At 51.5% G+C, this 20,636-nt stretch overlaps 1 protein-coding gene across 5 annotated transcripts in view; it reads right to left on the reverse strand.

Moving 5' to 3' along the window:
• Nucleotides 1–20,134, reverse strand: part of ZBTB21 (zinc finger and BTB domain containing 21) — a 37,736-nt gene extending 17,602 nt beyond the window's left edge. The window contains exons 1-4 of one of the 5 annotated variants that reach the window (XM_067035151.1): nt 20,003–20,133; nt 18,519–18,609; nt 16,874–17,071; nt 1,291–8,593 (exon numbers count right to left, since the gene is read on the reverse strand). In XM_067035151.1, the coding sequence (XP_066891252.1) occupies nt 5,432–8,581 (3,150 nt within the window). In that variant the 5' untranslated portion in view covers nt 8,582–8,593; nt 16,874–17,071; nt 18,519–18,609; nt 20,003–20,133 and the 3' untranslated portion in view covers nt 1,291–5,431. Of the gene's footprint in view, nt 1–1,290; nt 8,594–16,873; nt 17,072–18,518; nt 18,610–19,309; nt 19,525–20,002 lie in introns of those variants that run through there. The other 4 variants (XM_059064570.2, XM_059064571.2, XR_010840868.1 and 1 more) reach the window with 4 other exon arrangements.
• Nucleotides 20,135–20,636: the final 502 nt, after the last annotated feature.

Here is a 20,636-nt window from a genome sequence, read left to right on the forward strand (position 1 = left end):
GAAATGCTGCCAGCCACAGTAAGTGGATCTAAGACATCCAGCGGGCTGAAAAGCAGGTTTGCATTACTGTGAGGTCAACAAACGGACCCAGGGACCCTAACGCAGAGGGTAGGGGCTGATGGCCGATCACGATAGCCAAGTTCACGCTACAGCAGGGCTACACCAGGCTTTATTTTTAAAGTGCTTCTGTGACAACATGGGCAACACCTTCCCCAGGCAAATGCCGTGCGGGAGGAATGCCTGCCACTCAACTTGCACCGTTTACAGGGCCAAGATCCGGCCTCCGGCTGGGGAAGTATTCCATGTTGGAGACATGGCTTTGTCACCACAAGCGTTTGCCGTCCTGGGTGTGTGCCTAAAACCGAGGATGCAACAGGGGAGCCGCAATCGCAACCTCAAAACGCCGTGATTACTAAGAACAAAAGGCAAACCTAAGTTTTTAAACAAAACAAAATTTGGTGGCAAATTGAAGAGCACGGCTAAAGCAGATTAAAATAAAGATTAAACCACTTATTCCTGGTGCAGAGTGTTCAAGAAACGTAACCAGAGGCTCCCAGGAGAGGCTGGTTTGGGATATCAGGCGGGGAAAACAAAACCACCGGAAGAGGCGAGGGCAAGCCCAGATGGACAGACTCGGCGTTGGTCACCCCAGCTCTTCACTTACAGCGAAAGCTAACAGCAAAGGAGTGAACACATCTTGGTGTTTTGGAAGAGGTAGATGAGAATGATAAAAGATGTTGCTTCCTGGAAACCCTTAAAATATGAGACAAAACTAGTTTATCGATTGCTATGCTGAAATGTCAACGCAGGGTGCTAAACACATTCCTTTCATGCATTTACCCCACAATCAGCTTAAAAACTACTCATCTGAACATTAAAAAAGAAAAAAAAAAAGGTGGATAAAGATTGCCGCTTGTTTTTTTTTTTTTTCTTTTTGGACTCGCCACATGGCATGTGGGATCTTAAGTTTCCCCACCAGGGATCCAACCCATGCCACACCCCCTGCAGGGGAAGTGCAGAGTCTTAACCACTGGACCACCAGGGAAGTCCCCCATGGGGTTTTAATGATCATGTATTTGTGGTGCCCAGGTAACTTAAGCTTCGGTGCAAATTTCATTCTACAAGCCACCTGGGGCGGTAAGGGAATTAAATCTCTCTCAGGACTCAAGTGGCTATTCATACTACCCAAAGAGGAGGGCTTTAGCTCATAAATTAAATTTTCATAAATTTAAACTCTATTAATTACATAATTAAAGTCCAAAACATCCCAATGAGACCATGATTCAAAACAAAATACAGTACAAATTTATTGACTCCAATCAACCTTAGTCAAGATTTAAGCAAAGTAAACAGATAATTGGATACAAATAAGCAATGGCTTAACATTAGGTAGAAGTCCTATTTTACTACGAGTTTTCAGTCCAAAAAAGCTTATTCCTAAATAAAATTGAACAATGATTTCTCTGCTGAGGCGTATGACAACAAAATACACAGTTATAAAGCGGCCACATCTGTTTTTCTTTTAGCAATAAGCATTCATTCAATGAAAATTTGGAAACTGTCTTGGATTAATGTCGATAAGAAATTATCACCTTTTGAGAATTAGTATTAACCAAGTATAACTTTGTGGAAAATCTGGACAGCACTAATAAATGACTAAAGAGCACTGAATTCAATTGTTTTAAAGATTAACAGTAAAATACTTTGGTTCCCAAACGACTGTCTCTAAATGGAATTTTTTAAAAACCTGACATTGACTCATTTTTTCTCTTCCAGAATCTAAACGCGGACAGTGAGTTTCCTCCCCAGTCACGTGGCAACGGTGCGCCCTAGCACACAGGCCGGGAGGCACTGAGTGGGGTACACCCAAAACCATGCAAACGTCAAGCTCCTTCAAGTGCTAAAGCCACAAGAGAAAAACCTATTCGTAAAACTTAAAAAAAAGAAGCCAGTGTTAAAGAACTTATTAAAGAACATGTGCTAGCATTATTTAAATCAATAATGCTTTTCACAATTATTGCAAGAAACATCAGACACATCAGAAATTCATAAACTGACTCGTAACATTCCAATATTAATTAGTGCAATTTATAAAGAAACCTGTTATGAATGACATTATTTTTGCAGTAAGAAAATGAAAATAACTTTACTTCCTAAAGTTCCAGATTTTGACTGTACACACACAGATCCCTACACACACACACACACACACACACACACACACACACACACACACGGTTTGAGGGAACAAAGGCCGACTTGGATCAGTCCATTCCTGTCCGTCCCTCATCTGACCGTCCGGCTGGCCTTATTACACCTTTTTTCTCCACCAAAGGGCACATTTTATTCTTGTCTCAGTTTCTACTCTTAGCACCAATGGGTGCTGTGTGTGGATCAGACTATCACCGATTAAGTGCTGGCGCATATTTTTAAAGAGAAGGCCATGCTGATCTGCTCCCAAACAGAAAACCAGGAACCACATCCATCTCCCTACAAGTGCGGATGACATCACTGTCGAACTGTTAGCTGTATATTCTGACAAAATTATAAACGCATACTAACCACGACTAGTTTTAAAGGTGAATATTCTATTACTCTCTAGATAGTTTTACTGTAACAAATGCACGTGATTTGTTACCTCCATTGCTTCCTTGGATAAAAACACACTTTCTGTGGTGTTCATCCCTCCCGCAAATGAAGAAAACGATTCAATAACAAGTTTTCAGATTAACAAAGAATATATTAAAACATCTGACATTCTTTCCACAATTGCATAAAAAAGCAGGCATCCTGAATACTTACAAGGAATAATGAGCTTTCTACATTTTCAAAAATTAATTACAATCAGAAAAAAAAAACATTTTCAAGAATATCTTTACTAGCTAACGTGTTTCAGAAGCAAGAAAAGGCCAACTTGTAAGCATTTGCCTACTGGCTGAGATAAACATTCTTAAACAAAACTTTACTGAATAAAGCAATTTCTGTGTCTTTCATTATTTTACATCTTAACATTTAAAATAGTTAAATGAGTGGAAGCCTATGTTTTGACCACCAAAATAAACTCTTTCAGCCTGATGCTTTTAAGGTACAGTATAAAAAGTAATAGAAAAACCAGAACTGCATTACAAATGTTTTTGGTTCAAAGTTTTCTTTGAAATCTTATGTTCCTTGCCTAGACAAAAATGTGAACAAGACCAAACACTGGCAATTTTAAAAATCTAACAGATATGCAGAGCCTATATTTAGATCAAAAATATTTTTTATTAATTAACGTTATTAAAAAATCTTCAGAAATGTAGCGTAAAGGTTCAAGTCCTGGGATCCTGAATTTACGATGCCAAGATCCCATGTATCATGGAATTACTAACCCATCCTTCCACAGCCATAAGTAATAATTACTCTGAAGGAAACTGGCTTTTTTTGAAGTGATAGCTACCAGGACGTTCAGAGTAAGAAATACCCCATTATACAGGCAGTGAATTCAAAGAACAGTAATCCATCACATAAAATCACATGCTTTCGTTTTTTCTTTAAAATGCATAGATTTCTTCAAGAAAACATAAAGATGGCAATAATCAATAACTACAACTTGCTTTTATTTTACTTTCTCCATCAAATTTAAGAACAAAAATAAGAAGTAACCGTACTTGGGGACTTTTGATAGTTTCCAAATGAAAGAATAAAAGGCAAAATTTCATATGTAATTTCTACAATGTACAAAGTCAGAATTTTATAAAAATGCTTGTGTTTCAATAAAAAAGTAAGAATCCCCTTCCTACTGTTGGCATGGAATGCGGGTTATGAGACTGGTAAGTAGACTTCTCTTCTGCTAGAGCGCCAATTTACGCACTCAGCAGATTACTTCTTAGTCACAGTAGTTGACTTTCTTATTTGAAAGAAGAGCTTGCAAAAAAATGAATAAACTCGGAGGCTTAATCCATCATTACCTTGAAAGAATTTAGGGGTTTCAACAATATTTCTACTTTTATATATCTCACTTCCCCACCCCTGCCAATGAAATAAGCTTCTTTCCCTTTTGAAACACCCCACTGAACTTTGGATTACACCTACCGAAAGGCTTTGAATTACAATTTACACACACACACACACACACACACACACACACACACACACACACAAAAGAAGCCCAAGCCCTATGGGCCAAAATAAGTAGCAAACACTAATTTTGGACCCTTGATAGTACTTTAATACGTATTTATGGAATATTAAGCAGGGACTTAAAGCAGAAGGGTTTCGCTGTGGACATTTTACCACCATAAAGTCCAAAAACTTCCAACAGAAATCACAAGCCAGAGAGGCAGGAAAACTGATTATTGTATGTGTTGTTCTTGAAAAGCATGTGGAGACTGCAGTGTGGCTTCTCCAACGGCCTCAAGGCTCTGAAAGGCAACGGTAACTTGGGACTTCGAGCAGCTGTGCTCACTCCGGGGGCTTGGGATCTATGTAAATATATGTCCTGACCTTACTTGTTATACTAACGTTGTTCAGTTCGAAATCTGTGCCACACGCTATCTTTGTTTTCCGTCCCCAATACACTGAGAGCTTCACTGTGTGACAGCACAAACCAGAGGAAAGCAAACACGCACAGCCCCTCGACGCTGGTCAGAATTCAGAGCCGTGCCAGAACACTTTCGATTACCACGCCCGCCACTACCGAAGCTTTGGAAACCGACATGGAGGGCTTCCAGAAATCTTATGTTTTCATTTCCCGAGTTGTCCATCACTAATTATATGCAATGACCCAAGAGCAAGTTTTTGTTATTTTATAAAAATCTAAGTATTACTATTGCTGATTTATACTTCTCACAATTTTCATACAAAAAAAAGTTCTCAATGACCACAAAATACCAAATATTTATTTTTATCAAGTGTCAGGATAACTTATTAAAGTTGAGGTTTATCATTTTTTTATTGCTGAAGTATTCTAAGATCTTAATACTGCAAACTACTCCACTTCGTTCTGATACGTTTTGGACTTACAAACACGGCTGAGATTTAACCAGAACTTAGGCGTCTTAAGAGGATCAAAAGAAGAAATACTTGAACAGTGTCTCACTAATTGCAAATCAGTAAAAACAAAACAACCCAAACCACCTCAAGTGAAAGATTATAGTGATACCGTGGAAGGAGGAACCATGCAAACGACCTAGAACAAATTGCAACAGTAATGAAGTCAAGTCACCCTGTGACTGTAAGGTCCAGAAGCACAAGGGTTTTGGGAGTTTTTCTAGGTTGAGTAAGGACATTGCTGATTAACATCAGTTCACCTCAAACTTATATTCAAGCACGACAGTTTGCAACCTTTATCACTCCTTTCGGAAAGCTATTTTGTTCCTTATGACACAGCTCACGACACAGGCTGAAATCCAGCGAGGGGCTCCGGTCTCCTAGGAGCGAGGCGGGTGGCCTTTTAGCTGTGGGTTTGCTCGTGGCTCCAGAGACTGAACGCCGTCTTGAATGTCCTATGGCAGAGCTTGCACATAAACTGTCTTTTAAACGTGATCGCGGAGAGGGGTGGCGCGTGGTAGAACAGCGTGTCTGACTCCCGGGCCGCGAAGAGCTTGTCGGCGCTGGGAGCCGGGCTCTCGGGCAAGCCCGTGGGGCTGTCGGGCTCCAGGGGCTGGATCTTGGGCAGCGGCGGGGGCAGAGGGGGCGGCGACGGGGAGCCGGCGGGGCCCGGGCCCACCTCAGGCTCCCTGTGCGCCGGGTCCTCGGCGGCCTGAGCCATGTGGGACTGGAAGTGACTCCAGAGCCGGAAGTTGGTGCGGAAAGCCTTGTTGCAGACGTGGCAGATGAAGGGCTTCACGGAGCACAGCAGCTCTTGGTGCCGCTCCAGCTGCTTGGGCGCCGGGAAGGTCTTGCCGCACTTCTCGCACGGCCACAGGTCCTTGGGGGCCGCGCCGGGCTCGGGCGCCTCCTCCTCGGCCCCCTCCGCCGGCTCCTCTTTGACCTGCACCTTCAGCGGCCTGGAGAGGCTGAGGTCTTCGGGGAGGCAGGGCGAGTCTTCCGGGTCGAAGTTCACGGGCTCGGGGCCGTGGCCGCCCGCGGGGTCGTCTTCGGCGGCGGCGGCGGTGGCGGCGGCGGGGTCGGCCCGGCCGGGTTCGGGCAGGGCCTGCGGCCGGGCCGGGCCGCTGGCCTCGCCGTTGAGGTCGGGCCGGGGCGGGGAGGCGCCCGCGGCCGGGGCCATGCTGTTCTGGTTGTGCACCTCCACCTGGTGCCGCCAGATGCTGAAGGCCGACTTGAAGGTGCGCATGCACTCCAGGCAGGTCAGCTTGCGGTGCTCGCACTTGCCCTCGTGCTCGCGCTTGAGCTCGGGCGAGAAGAACCTGAGGCTGCAATAGGGACACACGGTGGCTGTGCGGCACAGGCGCTCGTGGCTCCCCTGCTCTAGGAGAGAAGAGAGCCTGGCATTACAGAGGCGGCACAGGTAGAGCTCCGAGCCGCCGCCCGCCGGGCCCCCGGGCGCCGCGCGCTCCCTGGGCCTGGTGGCCCTGCCGGCCCCGAGGGCCTTCTCCCCCGGGTGCATCTTCACGTGCTGCTTGAGCTGGGAGAGGAAGCGGTAGGCCTTCCCGCAGGCCGTGCACACGTACGCGCCTTTGGCCCGCGACCTCAGGCTCCTCTTGATGGCTTGCGCGGGGGAGCCGCCGGGGCCCTGGAAGCCGGGCCGGCCGCGCCGCAGCTTCAGGATCAGGGCCTTCTTAATCTCCCGCTCCCTCACGATGTCGATCAGCTTCCTCTGGAATTTCTCGTCCAAAACGGCGTGCGAGCTGGCGGCCGGGGACGGGTTCTTCACGATGCCGTGCTGCGTCTGGCAGTGCGTCCACACTTTGAAGTTGGTGTGAAAGCGCTTGTGACAGATGTCGCAGGCATAGGGCTTCTCGGGGTTGTGGTACATGTTCACGTGCCGGTGGAGGCCGGCCGTGGACCTAAAGATCTTAAGGCAGTGTTTGCATTTAAATTTTTTGTTTGGTCTCGCTCCCTCCAGCTCGCCGAATTCGTCCTTGCTCAAGTCAGAAGCCGGGAAGGCGGCCTCGAGGAGAGGCGGGCTCGAGCGCTCCGCACGGGGGTCTCCCGCGCCCGGCGAGCCCCGGCCCTCGGCCTTCGGCTGCTTGGCCGGCAGCCTCCTGTCCGCCTGGAACCGCCTCTTGGCCGGGAGTCGGCTCGCGTCTTGCCGGTCGTCGTCCGCCTGCGGGGCCGGGTCCCTCGTGGCGGCCGCGGCGTCCCCCACGGTGACGCGGATGATGTCGCCGGGCTCTGGGGGGCTGCGCGGCTCGGCCTTGACCCGCACCTCAGGCCCGGGGGCCGCCCCCGGCCGCTCCGCCGGCTGAGAGGCGCTGAAGGACCTGAGGCGGTGCGGCTGCGGGGCCGGGGCCCGGGCGTCGGGGGCGGCCGCCTCGCTTGCGTCCCTGGAGGACGGCCCCTGAGAGAAGGCGCCGAGCGCGCTCCCCGCCGCGTCGCCCGAGCCCGGGCCCTGCGGGGGCTGCAGGTCGGCGGCGGGCGCGAAGGCGGGGACCTGGCTGTCCATGGACAGGGAGCGGCGGAGGAGGCTCTTGACGAGCGGGCCGCTCCGGTCCACGCCCTGGCCCCCGGGCGCCGGCCCCCCGGCCGGGATCACCAGCCCCAGCCTGGAGTAGTAGAGCAGGTTCCTGTCCTCGCCCGGCCCGCCGCCCCGGCCCGCCTCCTTCAGCAGGAAGGGCGTCTCCGGGGCGCCGCGCAGAGACAGCACGGGCGGCCGCGGGCTCCGCAGCGCCAGCTCCACGGCCGCGCCTCTGGCCAGCGCAGCGCTGGCGCCCGGCCTCTCGTCCACGGCTGCCCGGTCCTGCGGGGGCTTTGAAGGCGGCGCCGCGCCCCGCTTGGCCAGGCCGCCTCGGCTCGGCTCCTCCGACGGCCCGGCGAGCTCGGGGGGCCTCGTGAGGCCCGCGGGGCCATCTTTCGGCCGACTCTTCTCAGCTGCCGCCACGTGGTGCGCTGGCTCCGTGGGCTTGGGACCGGGGACCTTACTGGCGTTGGCCTGGACGGCGAGGCCGGGCGAGGGCCGGGGAGGGTGGCTGAGGTCGGCTGGATTCTGACTCACGGTTTTCCCCGGGGCCTCGTTTCTACTTTGACAAACGATGACGCTTCTCTTCTGAGAACTGTTCTCATCGTCTTCTGCGAAGGGCTTCTTTCTGTTGGGACACGTTGGAAAGGGGGCCTGGGGCGTCTTAGAAGCGATGTTGGTCAGAAAGGAGATGCCCAGGCTGTAGCCTAGTTCCTGCACAGCAGCAAGGCTGCCTTTCTCCACAAATAAAGACGAAGAATAGATGTAGTTCAGCACATTGTCAAAAGCATCTGGCTCACAAAAGTCCAGCTGGAACACAGTTTGTGACTCGTTCTCCTGATTTGTGAATAAGCTCTGGAAGTACTCACTGCTGGCAGCCAGGACATTCTTATGCGCGCGGAACTTCTGGTCCCCCACGATCAGGAGCACGTCGCACAGCTGCCCTTTGAGGCGCTCCTCGTTGAGGGCGCTCAGGAGCGAGATGGCGTGGGCTGGGTTGATGTAATGCAGCAGCCCCTCCATGCTCGGGCTTACCTGAAAGACAAACGTGCAATCGCCGTGAACAGGGTGGTGAGAAGCTCCCCCAGATGAGGGCTCCTCAAGGGCCGGGAACGTCAGTTGTCTTCTCACAGGTGCCAATGCTTAGCAGACTGTGGCCCGACAAGAGGTTTCTAGATGAACAACCTTACTTAAAATAATAAGGAAAATATACAGAAACAAGTCTCATGGTTAAGCACTAAGGTCTGTAACAGGCATTTCCATACCAGCAAAAAGGCAGCTAGAACTTGGCAGGTATGTAGAGAAGCAATATTTGAAAACAAGGTTTATTATCCATATTTAGGGCCCATATCCGTTTGAGGCTTAATTCTATTCCTTATTGGCTCAGAGAGTAAGTATGAAGTACCAAACCCCATAAAGTCCGTAATTCTGAAAGGAAAGCAGTTTTATTACTGGGTATGATTAAACACAATGTGAATTAACAATAGGCTGTAAAGTAGAGGTCTCAAAAATAGGTAAGAATTTGGAAAGAGGGAAATCGTTTGCTAATTAACGATTGCATCACAGTGTTTAGCGAAGGTCAGAAATAGTAAAGAATAAAAAAGTTTATTTTCTTTCTCATGCTAAACACCTTGCAATCCGAACACTATTTTCTTACCAAATTACACTTTCAACAATAGCACAGTAGAAGCTTTAGCCTGGATCTAAACTTAATTATACTAATTCTAAACTAAGGGGTTTGACTTGAGATTTCACTGAAACTCTCTTCAAATCTAAAGGTGAGATCTAAAGGCCTAGTGGGGGGCTGGTGGCAGGGGTGGGTGTCTGCCGAGGGGCTGGGGTTGAGATCCTCCCTTGTGGTCCACTAGCATCTCAGATTAGTAGGTCCTTCACGTGAGACGGGTAACAGCCGTGCCCTCCTTTAGGGCTGCTGCGAAAATTACATGAGCCTGTATCTCATACCTAGTAAGGACTTGACAAATGTACAATTAATTTTCAGAAACTGCAGGGTTAATAGATATTTCATTCAGCATAAAAGGGTCCAGATTAACCCCTGATGACGACGAAGCCATTTCACACAGAGGACGCCTGACTCTCCAAATCTGACACTTCCCTCAGGCTGCTGCTACGGTAATGTCTCGTCTCTCTGGGTTGGTTTTATAATGGCATCTTGTTCTTTAAAACAGTTATAACATTTATTTTTTAATATAAAATGGATTCAGAGTAACTACGACTATTTGGACAGTTTTATCATTCCCTAGAGGGTGAGCTAGATACACACCAAGCACGGCACCCGCACGTTTGCAGGCTCTCCTCGGGCTTCAAAGGACCAGGCTTTGCTGGTCAACCAGCCTCGGCGCTCTTCAGGAGAATCTGCAGGGAAGAGATTCTCAGGCCTCCGCCTGGAGTGACCAAGAGTGATCCCCGGTCTTCTTCACCACTGATCTGGCTCCTGTTGAGGTACGGACTCCACCTGACTGACCGCGAGATGTGACTTTGCTTCCAGAGACGACGCCTGGAGCCCGTCCACAGACAACTGCGTTGGTCAGCTTGCACCGAGCTGCAGTTCCTTCTTGCCTGGCATCGTTTCACCTCGACGGTGAGTGCTTGAGAAGGAGATTTTCCCTTCCTTTTTTTTGATTAACCATTTAAATTTCTCCCTTAATCCTACTATACTTTCTTTGTAATCACACATCTATTTATGTGCAAAGAAACCCTGTCTTCAGTTACAGAGGTCAGCAGAGGAAAAAATAAGCTTATAATGCCACACTCAAAACTCAGCCGTGTTCTGAACACGATTTTTAGTGCAATTAATTTTTGCGACAGCTAGTTCAGATGTTGCCACAGGGCAAAGCAGCAGATGCAGAATCAAAAGCTTGGACGAGAACTTTTCCAAAGGGCTTCTTAAAATCAGTTTAGTGGTCGGAAGTGAACAACTGAAGACCGTGACTAGGGCAGAGTAGACCAGTCCGAATGTCTCAAATGTAGTAAGGCTGACTACAATCTTGTGAAACTTTCACAAGTTATACGCATACATTTCCACACATGTAAGCGGGCACTGGGGTGAGATGTACAGTGGTCCCTCAGCATCTGCAGGCGATTGGTTCCAGGAAGCCTGCAGATACCAAAATCCACAGATGCTCAAGTCCCTTATATAAAATGGTGTAGTATCTGCATATAACCTATGCACATCCTCCCATATACTTTAAATCATCTCCAGATTACCTGTGGGTCAGAGTTAAGACAGTTTGAAGGTCAGTGCTCTAAGCTAATCAACCTCTCTGAACCTCAGCTTTCCCCACTGTACAGTAGGGATGATAACGTTACTGTGAGAATCAGAAAAGAAAACCATAAATCGCTACCATTTATTCGGCACCCGTAACGCACTACAAACTTTACCAGAACCTCACGTCATCCACCAATGCACTCACTCAACAAAGTGACGTTTCAGAAGGCTTGCAGGACGCCAGGATGAGCCGTGAGGATCACCGAGGGAAGAGCGTATAGGCACAGAAAGAGACGAGGTAACGGCAGGGCTGGAGCACAGCTGAAGAAGCTGTGGGTGATGACACTGAAGGAGGCTGAGGAGACACTGCAGGGCTGGGGGACCCCTGGAAGGCCTGCACTTTTTACCAGCGCCGCTGTTGGGAGATTCTGAGAAGACGAATGACAACGACGTGCATTTTGTTTAGCAGGTCCCTCTGGCTATGTTGCAAAGAATAGGCCGTGGGAGAGGGTGCAAGCTGGGAAGTCAGCTAGGAGGCCACCGCACGGATGCAGGCGAGACAGGACAGTGCCCGGAGCAGCGGGGCAGCGCTGGAGGTAAAGCAGTCATTCAGATGTCTAATGGACTGACTGCAGAGGGTAGGAAGGTGAGGAGTTAAGGGTGTCTCCACGGTTTCTGCCAGAACTGGAAGGGTGTCGTTACTTGAGATGAAGCTTGAAAACCTGGCTCAGCATTTTTTCGGGAATTTTGTTTAGATATTCTAAACGTGAGCAGGAACCTGGTCATTAATGTACCCTTCACGGGCATCCATCCTTTCCTGCTTCACTTCCCCTGCAACCTTTCTTATGCTTCCCGGGATGACTTCCCAAATAAACATCTACACTTGAATCCTTGTCTCAGGGTCTGCTTTTGGGGGAACCCCAACTAAGAGACCAAGGGACGGCGTGAGGACTAGACCAAGGGAGACTCTCCACACCCCCGGACACGAGCAACGCTAGTGCACGCACCATCCGCTCCCCGTCCCTACAGGCCCAAACCCCGCATTTTCTCACTGCTCGTTGTGCGGCAAAGTTTCCTCCTTTTTCTTGCTTCAAATTATCGTGACCTCTATTTTTGTTCTAAGTAACTGCTTCTAATCCCTAAACCACAGGCTTCCGTACTTTTTGAACGAAACAGGAAATTAGGAAAAAATAAGTCCCTGAGAGTTGAGTTGTAAGAGGAATAGTCACTGTCCTTGAAAAGTATTTGGAATTTAAAACTATTCATTTGACTCTAGGCTTAATTTATAGTCATCAATGAGAGTGCCTGCTTGAAGAGTGGCTAAGCATGTCCAGACTCCTGATAACCAGTGCAGAACAGCTCCAGGTATTGATTTTTCCATACCATTCCCTAGACACTGATCGGGCATGAACAGCAGCTAACATCGGAGCCCTTGCGCTGCCACGTAGCACTGTGAAGTTTGCAGGCTTTAACTCAATATTTACACCAACCCTAGGAGGTAGTACCATCATTGTCCCCATTTTACAGTTGAGAAAACTGAGGCACACAGGGTTAAGGCTATGTGCCTGAGGCTCAAGTTTGCACAGATAGTAAGGAGCAGAGCAGAACTCACACCAGGTGACTTGGCTCTGGAGGCCACGCTCTTCACCTGCACACCATACGAACCTCTAGTTTCCTCTTTTAATTCCCACATAAACATCTGAGCGAGGCACTGCCATCATCCCTGTTTTACAAATTAGGAAACCGAGGCATCGAGAGGTCAGGGAGTGCGCCTAAGGTCACCCGGCCAGTTAACTGTAGGGCTGGGAGTCGGGCCCCAGAGCCTGGATTCTTGGTCATCACGTTACACACTTCTCACGGTTGGGCACCGGTCTAGTATGTGCTAGAACTGGCCAGACAGGGAGCGTGGCAGTCTGACAAGCATGGTCCTGCCTTGCAGCTCTTACTCTTGCGTGGGAACAGGACAAGTCAATCCACCACACACTCCGGTGTGCTAAGCACCAGGCAGCAGGGTGCAAAGGTACAGATGGAGTACAGGTGATGGCACTGGATCCAGGTGAGAGGAAGGTCAGGGAAGGGAGTCTACAAAAGAAGTTTCCTGAACAGGCAGGAGTCAGAAAATATGGGAGTCAGGAAGGAAGGGTGAAGGACATTTCAAGGACAGGAGCAGTGTGTCCAGTATATAGAGACAAGACCAAGTGCCTGGCTGGAGCAAAAGACACATGTAGGGGAGCAGTGTGTCCAGTATGCAGAGCCAAGACCAAGTGCTTGGCTGGAGCAAAAGACACATGTAGGGGAGGGTGGGTCATGAGGCTGGGGAGGGGGTGGAGGCATGAGGCCCTGGGAGAAAAATTAAGGTCCCCCCCCAAGGGTCATCGGAGGACAGTGACCTCTCCCATCCTCTTCAGGAGCCCAGGACAAGGGCTCTAGGTGTCTGGGGTGACAGGAGCACACAGTGCAGACTCCTCACCTTCACGCAGAGGCCCTTGCTTTTACCTTTTAATTCAATCATCAAAGCTTAACAACGGGCCCTTTCCTGGTCTAGCTGCAAACAATTAACATTTTGGACTTTTGTGTTTTAATGACACAGTAGGTATATTTATTGAGTTTCACAACTTCATTAAAAATATAAAATGCAGGGCTTCCCTGGTGGCGCAGTGGTTGAGAGTCCGCCTGCCGATGCAGGGGACGCGGGTTCGTGCCCCGGTCCGGGAAGATCCCACGTGCCGCGGAGCGGCTGGGCCTGTGAGCCGTGGCCGCTGAGCCTGCGCGTCCGGAGCCTGTGCTCCGCAACGGGAGGGGCCACAACAGTGAGAGGCCCGCGGACCGCAAAAAAAAAAAAAAAAAAATATATATATATATATATATGTATATATATATACGTGTATATATATATACACGTATATATATATACATATAAAAAACGCTACACTAAGAACGCAGGCAAAAACGGGGGTGAGAATCATGACTGCTGCGTGTCATGAGATAAAATCCCGAAAACCCTTTGTAGCTGGTGGGTGTGCAGACCGAGTGCTCAAAGGCGCGCGCTTTTCTGCTCTTCAGCCTCAGGTGAGGCCAGCGTTGGTGCTGGAGGCACCTTCTCCAACATAAATCTGCTGGGTCGTCAGACTCCAATCTCCCATGGACCCTCAGGACCTCTGACTCACGGAGGCCAGCGCAGCCCAGTCTGCGGGCTCTGACGTGGGCGAGCGCGCTGGGGCCGCGTCCCCGGCCCCCGCTGCCCGCTGCTCGCCCCCAGGCGTCTCCAGTGCCCGAGCTCCCGCCGCCACTTCGGTCTCGGTGGGAACCTTGGTGCTCTTACGAGAGAAGTGGGTGAAGCGCGGGAGAAAAGGCCCCTCTGGCATAGAAAAGGCGGGGAGGAGATCCCCCAGGAAAACCCGCTCCTGAAGCGGGGCGGGCTTGCTTACCACTCGGACCCCTGCACACAGATACGTCCCCAAACTCTGCCTAAACTGTTTCTATTTCATGCTGTTTCCTGATATTTCAAAATGAGAGAATCTTTACAGTTAACAATTCATGGCCGCCACTATAGCTCCACAGGAAAGACTTTCAAATTAGTCTACTTGTCTCAAATCCTGGCTTTGCCACTTATTAGGTATGTAACCGTGTAAAGATCTCACTCAAGCTGAGTACACGTTTCCTCAACCCGTTCAGTGGGGCTAACGCTGCCCACCACATGGGATTCTCACAAAGAACAAGACGCCGTATGTGTGCAAGCTCCTGGCACATACAGTGTTTCCCGTCGGTGTGCAGGCACTTTACTTCCTCTTCTTCCTTTCCTGAACGTTTCCATGGTAGGACAGACATGTAAGGCTAAATATAACAAAGCATACAAAAAGTGCTGCGAATACTGTTTACAGGAAACAGTTAATCTGGCCGCGGGATGGGAGGGTCGATGAGTGAACAGTGGGGACCTGAGGGAAGACGGGGGACTCACTGCTCACCGGACAATTATAATGATATCAATACTGCAGGTTCCACTCTTCACCATTCTACTGTAGATACTTTCCAGAAACATGCATCTAATAGTGCCAGGGCTTAAAAACTCCAGAAGCCCCTGGCCTGAGTGAAGTTCCAATTCCCCAGAATGGCTACGGAGCACTTCACAACTGGATTCCAGAAAACTATTTCATACGCCACCTCAAAGTCCTCAGGTACCGAGTGCTAAGAGGGGCAGGGAATTCATATCTTAATATAATGTAATTCAATGCAAATAATTCCCTCTTTATACCAACTGCAGGAAGTTAAGATTTTTAAGGAGATGGAGGAAACGCAGGCAATCCTGGACTATAGAACATTCGGGGGATATAAACAGAAGCAAAGCAGAGCTAGACACTCGGATAAAAGGACATCAGGAGGTGAACAAATGGGCCCAGAAGGGGAGATGAGAGGGACCAAAATAACCTCACAGCAGCTTTCGAGTTTTGGAGACGAACACTCAGGCTGGTATCAGAGCTAAGGTACACTGTAAATCAAACTTGCTCCAAGACCAGCCCACAAAACCCTTACCTCCAGTTCCATAGGAAACTCTCTCTTTAATCCAAAACATTAATGTGAAACTGAAATCTGGGCACACAATCCTTTAGAATGCTGGAGATTGCTTATATAGCCCTAACCATGACACTGGGAGAAAGAAGGAATGCATATAACACAAAGCAAACATGTAGTCGGAAAAACAAAGCATCTACATTTGGCTTCGGAATATAAACACACACCCCGCTCACCCCCAAACCCTCACCTCTGGGTCTAGCCTGACTCTCTCCGTTTGACTTTACTATGAGATGGTGGCAGGCAGTCGGCTCTGAGTTGACATCTCAGCGTGGCTCACTTGGAGACAATGCAGATGTCCAGACATCCTCGAAAGCGCCTGGGATTTCAAAGCCAGCCTCGCTGATCTGACCCTTCAGGAGCAGCGATGTCAGCCCCCCGGACCCCACCTCACCACAGGTCTCGTGCCCCCCGGGCAGGTCTGATTTGGTCTCAGGGTGTGCGCGCCGCCTCCTCCAGCAGAGCGCACCTCGGGTAACAGCGCAGAGCCTCCTGCTGTGCTTCCCCCGCTGGAGCACCCCCGTCCTGACGAGTCCGAGGCGCTGCACTCCCCTCGCTCAGGACTGGGCGCACAACCAATGCCCAGCCCATTACAAACTTTCTCCTTTGGAACACGGGCTGAGAATCACAAAGGCAGCAACTGGCGGAGCTGATTTATCTCAGCCCTGGCCTGAAAGTGCAGCCTGCAGTGCCCGCTCCACAGGCTCCTGCAGTCACCTTGGGTTTTGTCCTCCCCGGCCCAATTCTTTGTCTTTCCTTCAATGTCAAGAGCAGCCCTCTCTCTACCTTTAAATTTCTTTTTACATTCACGCTGGCCTGGCCGTGTCTGCTCTTGTCATTAAAGGACCCCGACTAACAGATTTCCAAGTGGTACTCGTCCTTCCTCTCACGCCCTCCAAATCCATCGTGACGGAGCTTCCGAAAACAAAACTTTCATCGTTCACTGGACGCACACATTAAGGATTACTATTATGAATTCTACTTCTTTACTGAGCTCCTATTACGGGCAAGGCACAATTAGACACACGTGAAATACAGGGTCGCAAAGAACAGACAAGGCCCCCACTTTCCAGTGGGGTAAATCAGACGATGAACAGGGAGACAAGTAAAAAAAAAAGATAACTTTTGACTGTGCTAAGAGCTACAATGGAAATAAATAGGGAGCTGACTGGGGGGAGGTAACCAGGGTTTGGAGGGGATGATCGGGAAATGCCTCGATGTGACAGTTTAGCTGAGACCTAAGACCTGAGTAAACAGAAATAAAATGATAAAAACGATGGTTCTCCATTAGGTTAAAATACAAAACTTTGAAAACATGGACTTCAAGTCTCTGTAAATCTGGTTTCAAACTACTTTTTAAATTTTCTTTTCTTTAGTTATCGCCTCGTGATAACTTCCTGCTTCAGATACTTTGTCTCTGAGACACCACCCGCAGGTCTTGCTTCTTCTGTCACCCAATCTGCAATGTCCCAGACGCCCCCAACCCCGCCCCCGACACCACTCAGCTGAACGTTACTCACCCTTCAAAGCTCAGCTCAAGGCCATTTCCTCCATTAAGCCTTCGGTCATGGGCTGGACTGTCCCCTGCGATTCCTAGGTCGAAGTCCTAACCCCCAGCACCTCAGAATGTAAGCGTATGTGGAGACCGGGTCTTCTAAGAGACCGTAGGTTGTAATGAGGCCTTAAGAGTGGGCCCTAATCCAATGTGACTGGTGTTCCTGTAAGAGGTGGAGATAAGGACACAGACACAGAGAGAAACCATGTGAAGACAGAGAAGACGACTGTCCACAAGCTGAGGGCTCTGGAGAAATCAAGCCTGCCAGAGCCTTCATCTTGGACTTCTAGGATCCAGAATTGTGGGAAATACATTTCTGGTGCTCAGGGCCCCCAGCCTGTGGTGCTCTGTTACGGCGGCCCTAGCTAACTAACATACACACCTTCCTTGACCACAGCAGTTTCTAACGAGCACACGCCTTTCAACTGCAGTATTACAGAGGGACACCATTTACGCAGTGTTGATTCAGTGCCATATACTGTAAGTTGTCTGTCTCCCCAGCAGAAATGTAAGCTATTTCTGGACTAGGAATCTATTTGATGTCTTTTGACACTCTTCACAATGCCAACGTGGTATCTCACACGACAATAAATATCGGTTGATTTTTCTGTACTCTGACACTTTAAGTAGATGCAGGAGTGGAAACTGTGCCTTTTATTTGTTTTCCTGAAGCAGAGCTGGTCCCACCAGTGCCCTTTAGGATAGATACTACATGGATTTTTCTATTCCTCCCTAGATCAAACGCAAACTCTACAGACTGGCATGCAAGAGTCTTCATATTCTGATCACAATTCATCTCTCCACCCTCACTGGACAGCATGAGGGTGAGCATCTACCCTACCAACTTGCACACCCAATTTCCACCGACTATCTTTCTTACCTTTCCTGTACTTGGCTAACCTCTACAGAAAGATCCAGCTCAAACGTCACCATCTTGACAAAGCTCTAGAGATGTGCTCCTGGCCAGCAGCTCACCCAGCTAAGCTACCGCAATACTTCGTCTCCTCTGCAATAACACAACTATTTTGAATGATCTGCCTTTATATCTACCCTCTCGTGAGAGTCCTTAAAAGGAAGAACGCTTGTTGTCAGCTGTGTACTCCTAATGCTTAGCACAGGCCCAGCAGCTGCCTACTGGCCAAAGGGAGAAACCATCACTAAGGCTCGAGGCCTGGGCTGGCTCATCTCTGCTACTCCAGCATCCGGCACAGAGAGCAGCGCGTGGCAGCGGTCTTCGCTTTGTGTGTGAGCGCCTGTGGCCTTAATTCCGACCGGCCGATGACTCCCGACTCTGTATCCCTGCTGAGGCTTCTCGGGACTCGTCCATCACAGGACAGCCCTCTTGTCCAGAATGGTACCTAGGACCCTACCCTCCCACACCTGCCGGTCCCCACATATTTCCTGTTTAGTTCGGTGTGCTGCCAGCCAGCGGGTCTCCCAAACTGGAAACCTCCTCTCTTTCCTCTGTAGCCAGGGACCACCCCATCAAGCCTTGCTCGTCATCAGCCCTGGCGTCTGCTCTCCTCACCCGCGCTGGCTTTGGCCCCTCCGGTCACCTCCCCTCACCCAGAGACCCTCTCGATACCCTGGGCTCCTCTTCTGTTACACACCTAACACGCCCTGCCATGAACACGGTCAAGTTCCTCAAGGGCGGGGGGTCATATCCTTTCCAACTTTTATTTCCAGAGAATGAAGCACACTCTACACCGAACAGTGTAAAAAGGAAGAATAAATTAGATGCAACGTTATTTTTAAGTGAACCAATGCCCCCCATGTCTACTTTCTTTTTACCATCGATATTTACTGGTACTCATATTTAAACGTCATGACTGTGAATCATTAAGGTGGATGAAGGATTTACTCCAAGCACCAGCGGGTAAAAGTTTTCCAAAGTAACTGTCAACGAGAAGCCTTTCTGACACGGATTAACCCACTTTCTTCCGAACAAGGAATCAGACCACAACGCAGGCTCCCCACGGATGACGCAGGGTCACCGCGGTCAACCGTCCTGGACGCTGCGGAATACCTGGCGCCCTCAGATGCCGGGCGTGAGCGGGGCTGGTGACTCCCGCCCTAAGACCCCCAGGGCGCTGTGCACTGCTTCCCCCACCTCCCACTGCCAGGCCGCCCCGCTGGAGAACCCGTCTCTATGGTCACCCCGCTAAACCGTGCTGCCCAAGTGGCGTCCTCCAGAGCCGCGCGGCGCTGCGGTTGGAGCGCGCAGCAACCGGGGTGGAGGGCCAGGACCGAGGGGCACTCCCGCGGTCACAGCCATGCTCTCCCGTACGGGGGCCAATGAACGCGCGCCAGGTAAGCGATCTGGGCGAGAAAAGATCTTGGGGAGTCCGGCCAGCAGAGGTCTCTGGGCGGGGGTCTCCAGAGCGGCCGGTCGGCAACCTACGCCTCCGGCCAGGGGTTTCGGACGGGGGCTTTCCCGGGGGAGTCCCTCCGCATTCCAGCAGAGACGCTCGGGGCCAGCGCTGGAGAGTCGGGGAGACGGGTCCTCCCGGGGGTCTGCGGGGGGCCGGTCAGGAGGCGAGGCGGGGCGGGGCAAGCAGTCCACTCGGGTCATCGGTTAGATGTGCCGGCGGCCACCAGGCGGGGCTCGAGGGCCGGTGGGGCGGGGGCGGGGGCGCGGGCCGCGGCAGGTGCGCGGATCCCCCGCCCCGCAGCTTCCGCGGACGCCCGCGCGCCCCGGCCGACACCGGCCGGCCTCCACGCCTGTCGGGGATGGAGCACGCGCCCGCGGCCGGAAGGCGCCCCAACCGCCCGGCGCAGGGGCGCCGGGCCCGGCGAGGGAAGCCCAGTGAGGGACGGAGCGTGCGCAGTGGCGAGGGCGAGGCCAAGTGCGGGCAAGGAGCATGCGCAGTGTAAAGGCACAACGGGCTACGTGGGAGCCCAGAGCATGCTCGGTGAGAGCCGGGCCCGGCGCACGCGCAGAAGCGCTCCGAGCCCGCAACCCGCCGGCGGAGAGAAAAAGGAGGAGAGAAATCACCTCAGAGTTACGTCAGGAAAGGCCCCGTTTTGCGGGGAGGCTGTGGCCTCCCACGGGCCCCGCAGTTCTCCTAGGACCAGGGGCCTGACAGTTACTCACCGGTCTTCAGCCCCGAGGCAGACGCCAGGCCCCTTCCCGCTCACACTCGGCTCGCGCGCGCTGCAGCCGCCGCTGCCGCTGTGATTCCATCCATCTTGAATTTGACGTCATCCCACACCAGGGATGAGGTCATCGCAGGCAGCGCTCGTCACGTGCGCGGCTCTGTGATTGGCCGCCAGGCGCCGGGGGGCGGGGCGAGGGAGGTGCGCGGCGCGGGGGGCCGGGCGAGGGCGGGCCCGATGGCAGCCGGCTCGCCGCCACCGTCGCCGCGTCCTCCCGCGCGCGCCTTCCGCCCGGTGTTCCTCCTCCCGAGCCGCACTCGCCCGCTTCCTCCCCCCGCCCGAGGCGGGGTGCGCGTCCCCCGTGGGCCGCCCTGAGGGGGGGAGGCGGCGGCGGCCAGAGGGGACCGTATCGCGGAGGCACGGACCGCGCTCTGCCCGGCGGTCCCGGTGGGCTTGGCGCCGCGGGGACACGCGCCGGTGGGCTCGCTGGGTGGTGCCCCTTCCCGGCCCGGCGCGCTGCGACGGCGCCTCCGCTCGGCCCTCGGAGGACTGTTCTCCGACGGCAGCCCCTTGGTGCCCGGGTCCAGGTGCATCTCGGCGGCGCGGACGCCTCTCGGCGGGCGTGGAGGCGC

Source organism: Kogia breviceps, chromosome 5, assembly GCF_026419965.1.
Source record: "Kogia breviceps isolate mKogBre1 chromosome 5, mKogBre1 haplotype 1, whole genome shotgun sequence".
Lineage (NCBI taxonomy): Eukaryota > Metazoa > Chordata > Mammalia > Artiodactyla > Physeteridae > Kogia > Kogia breviceps.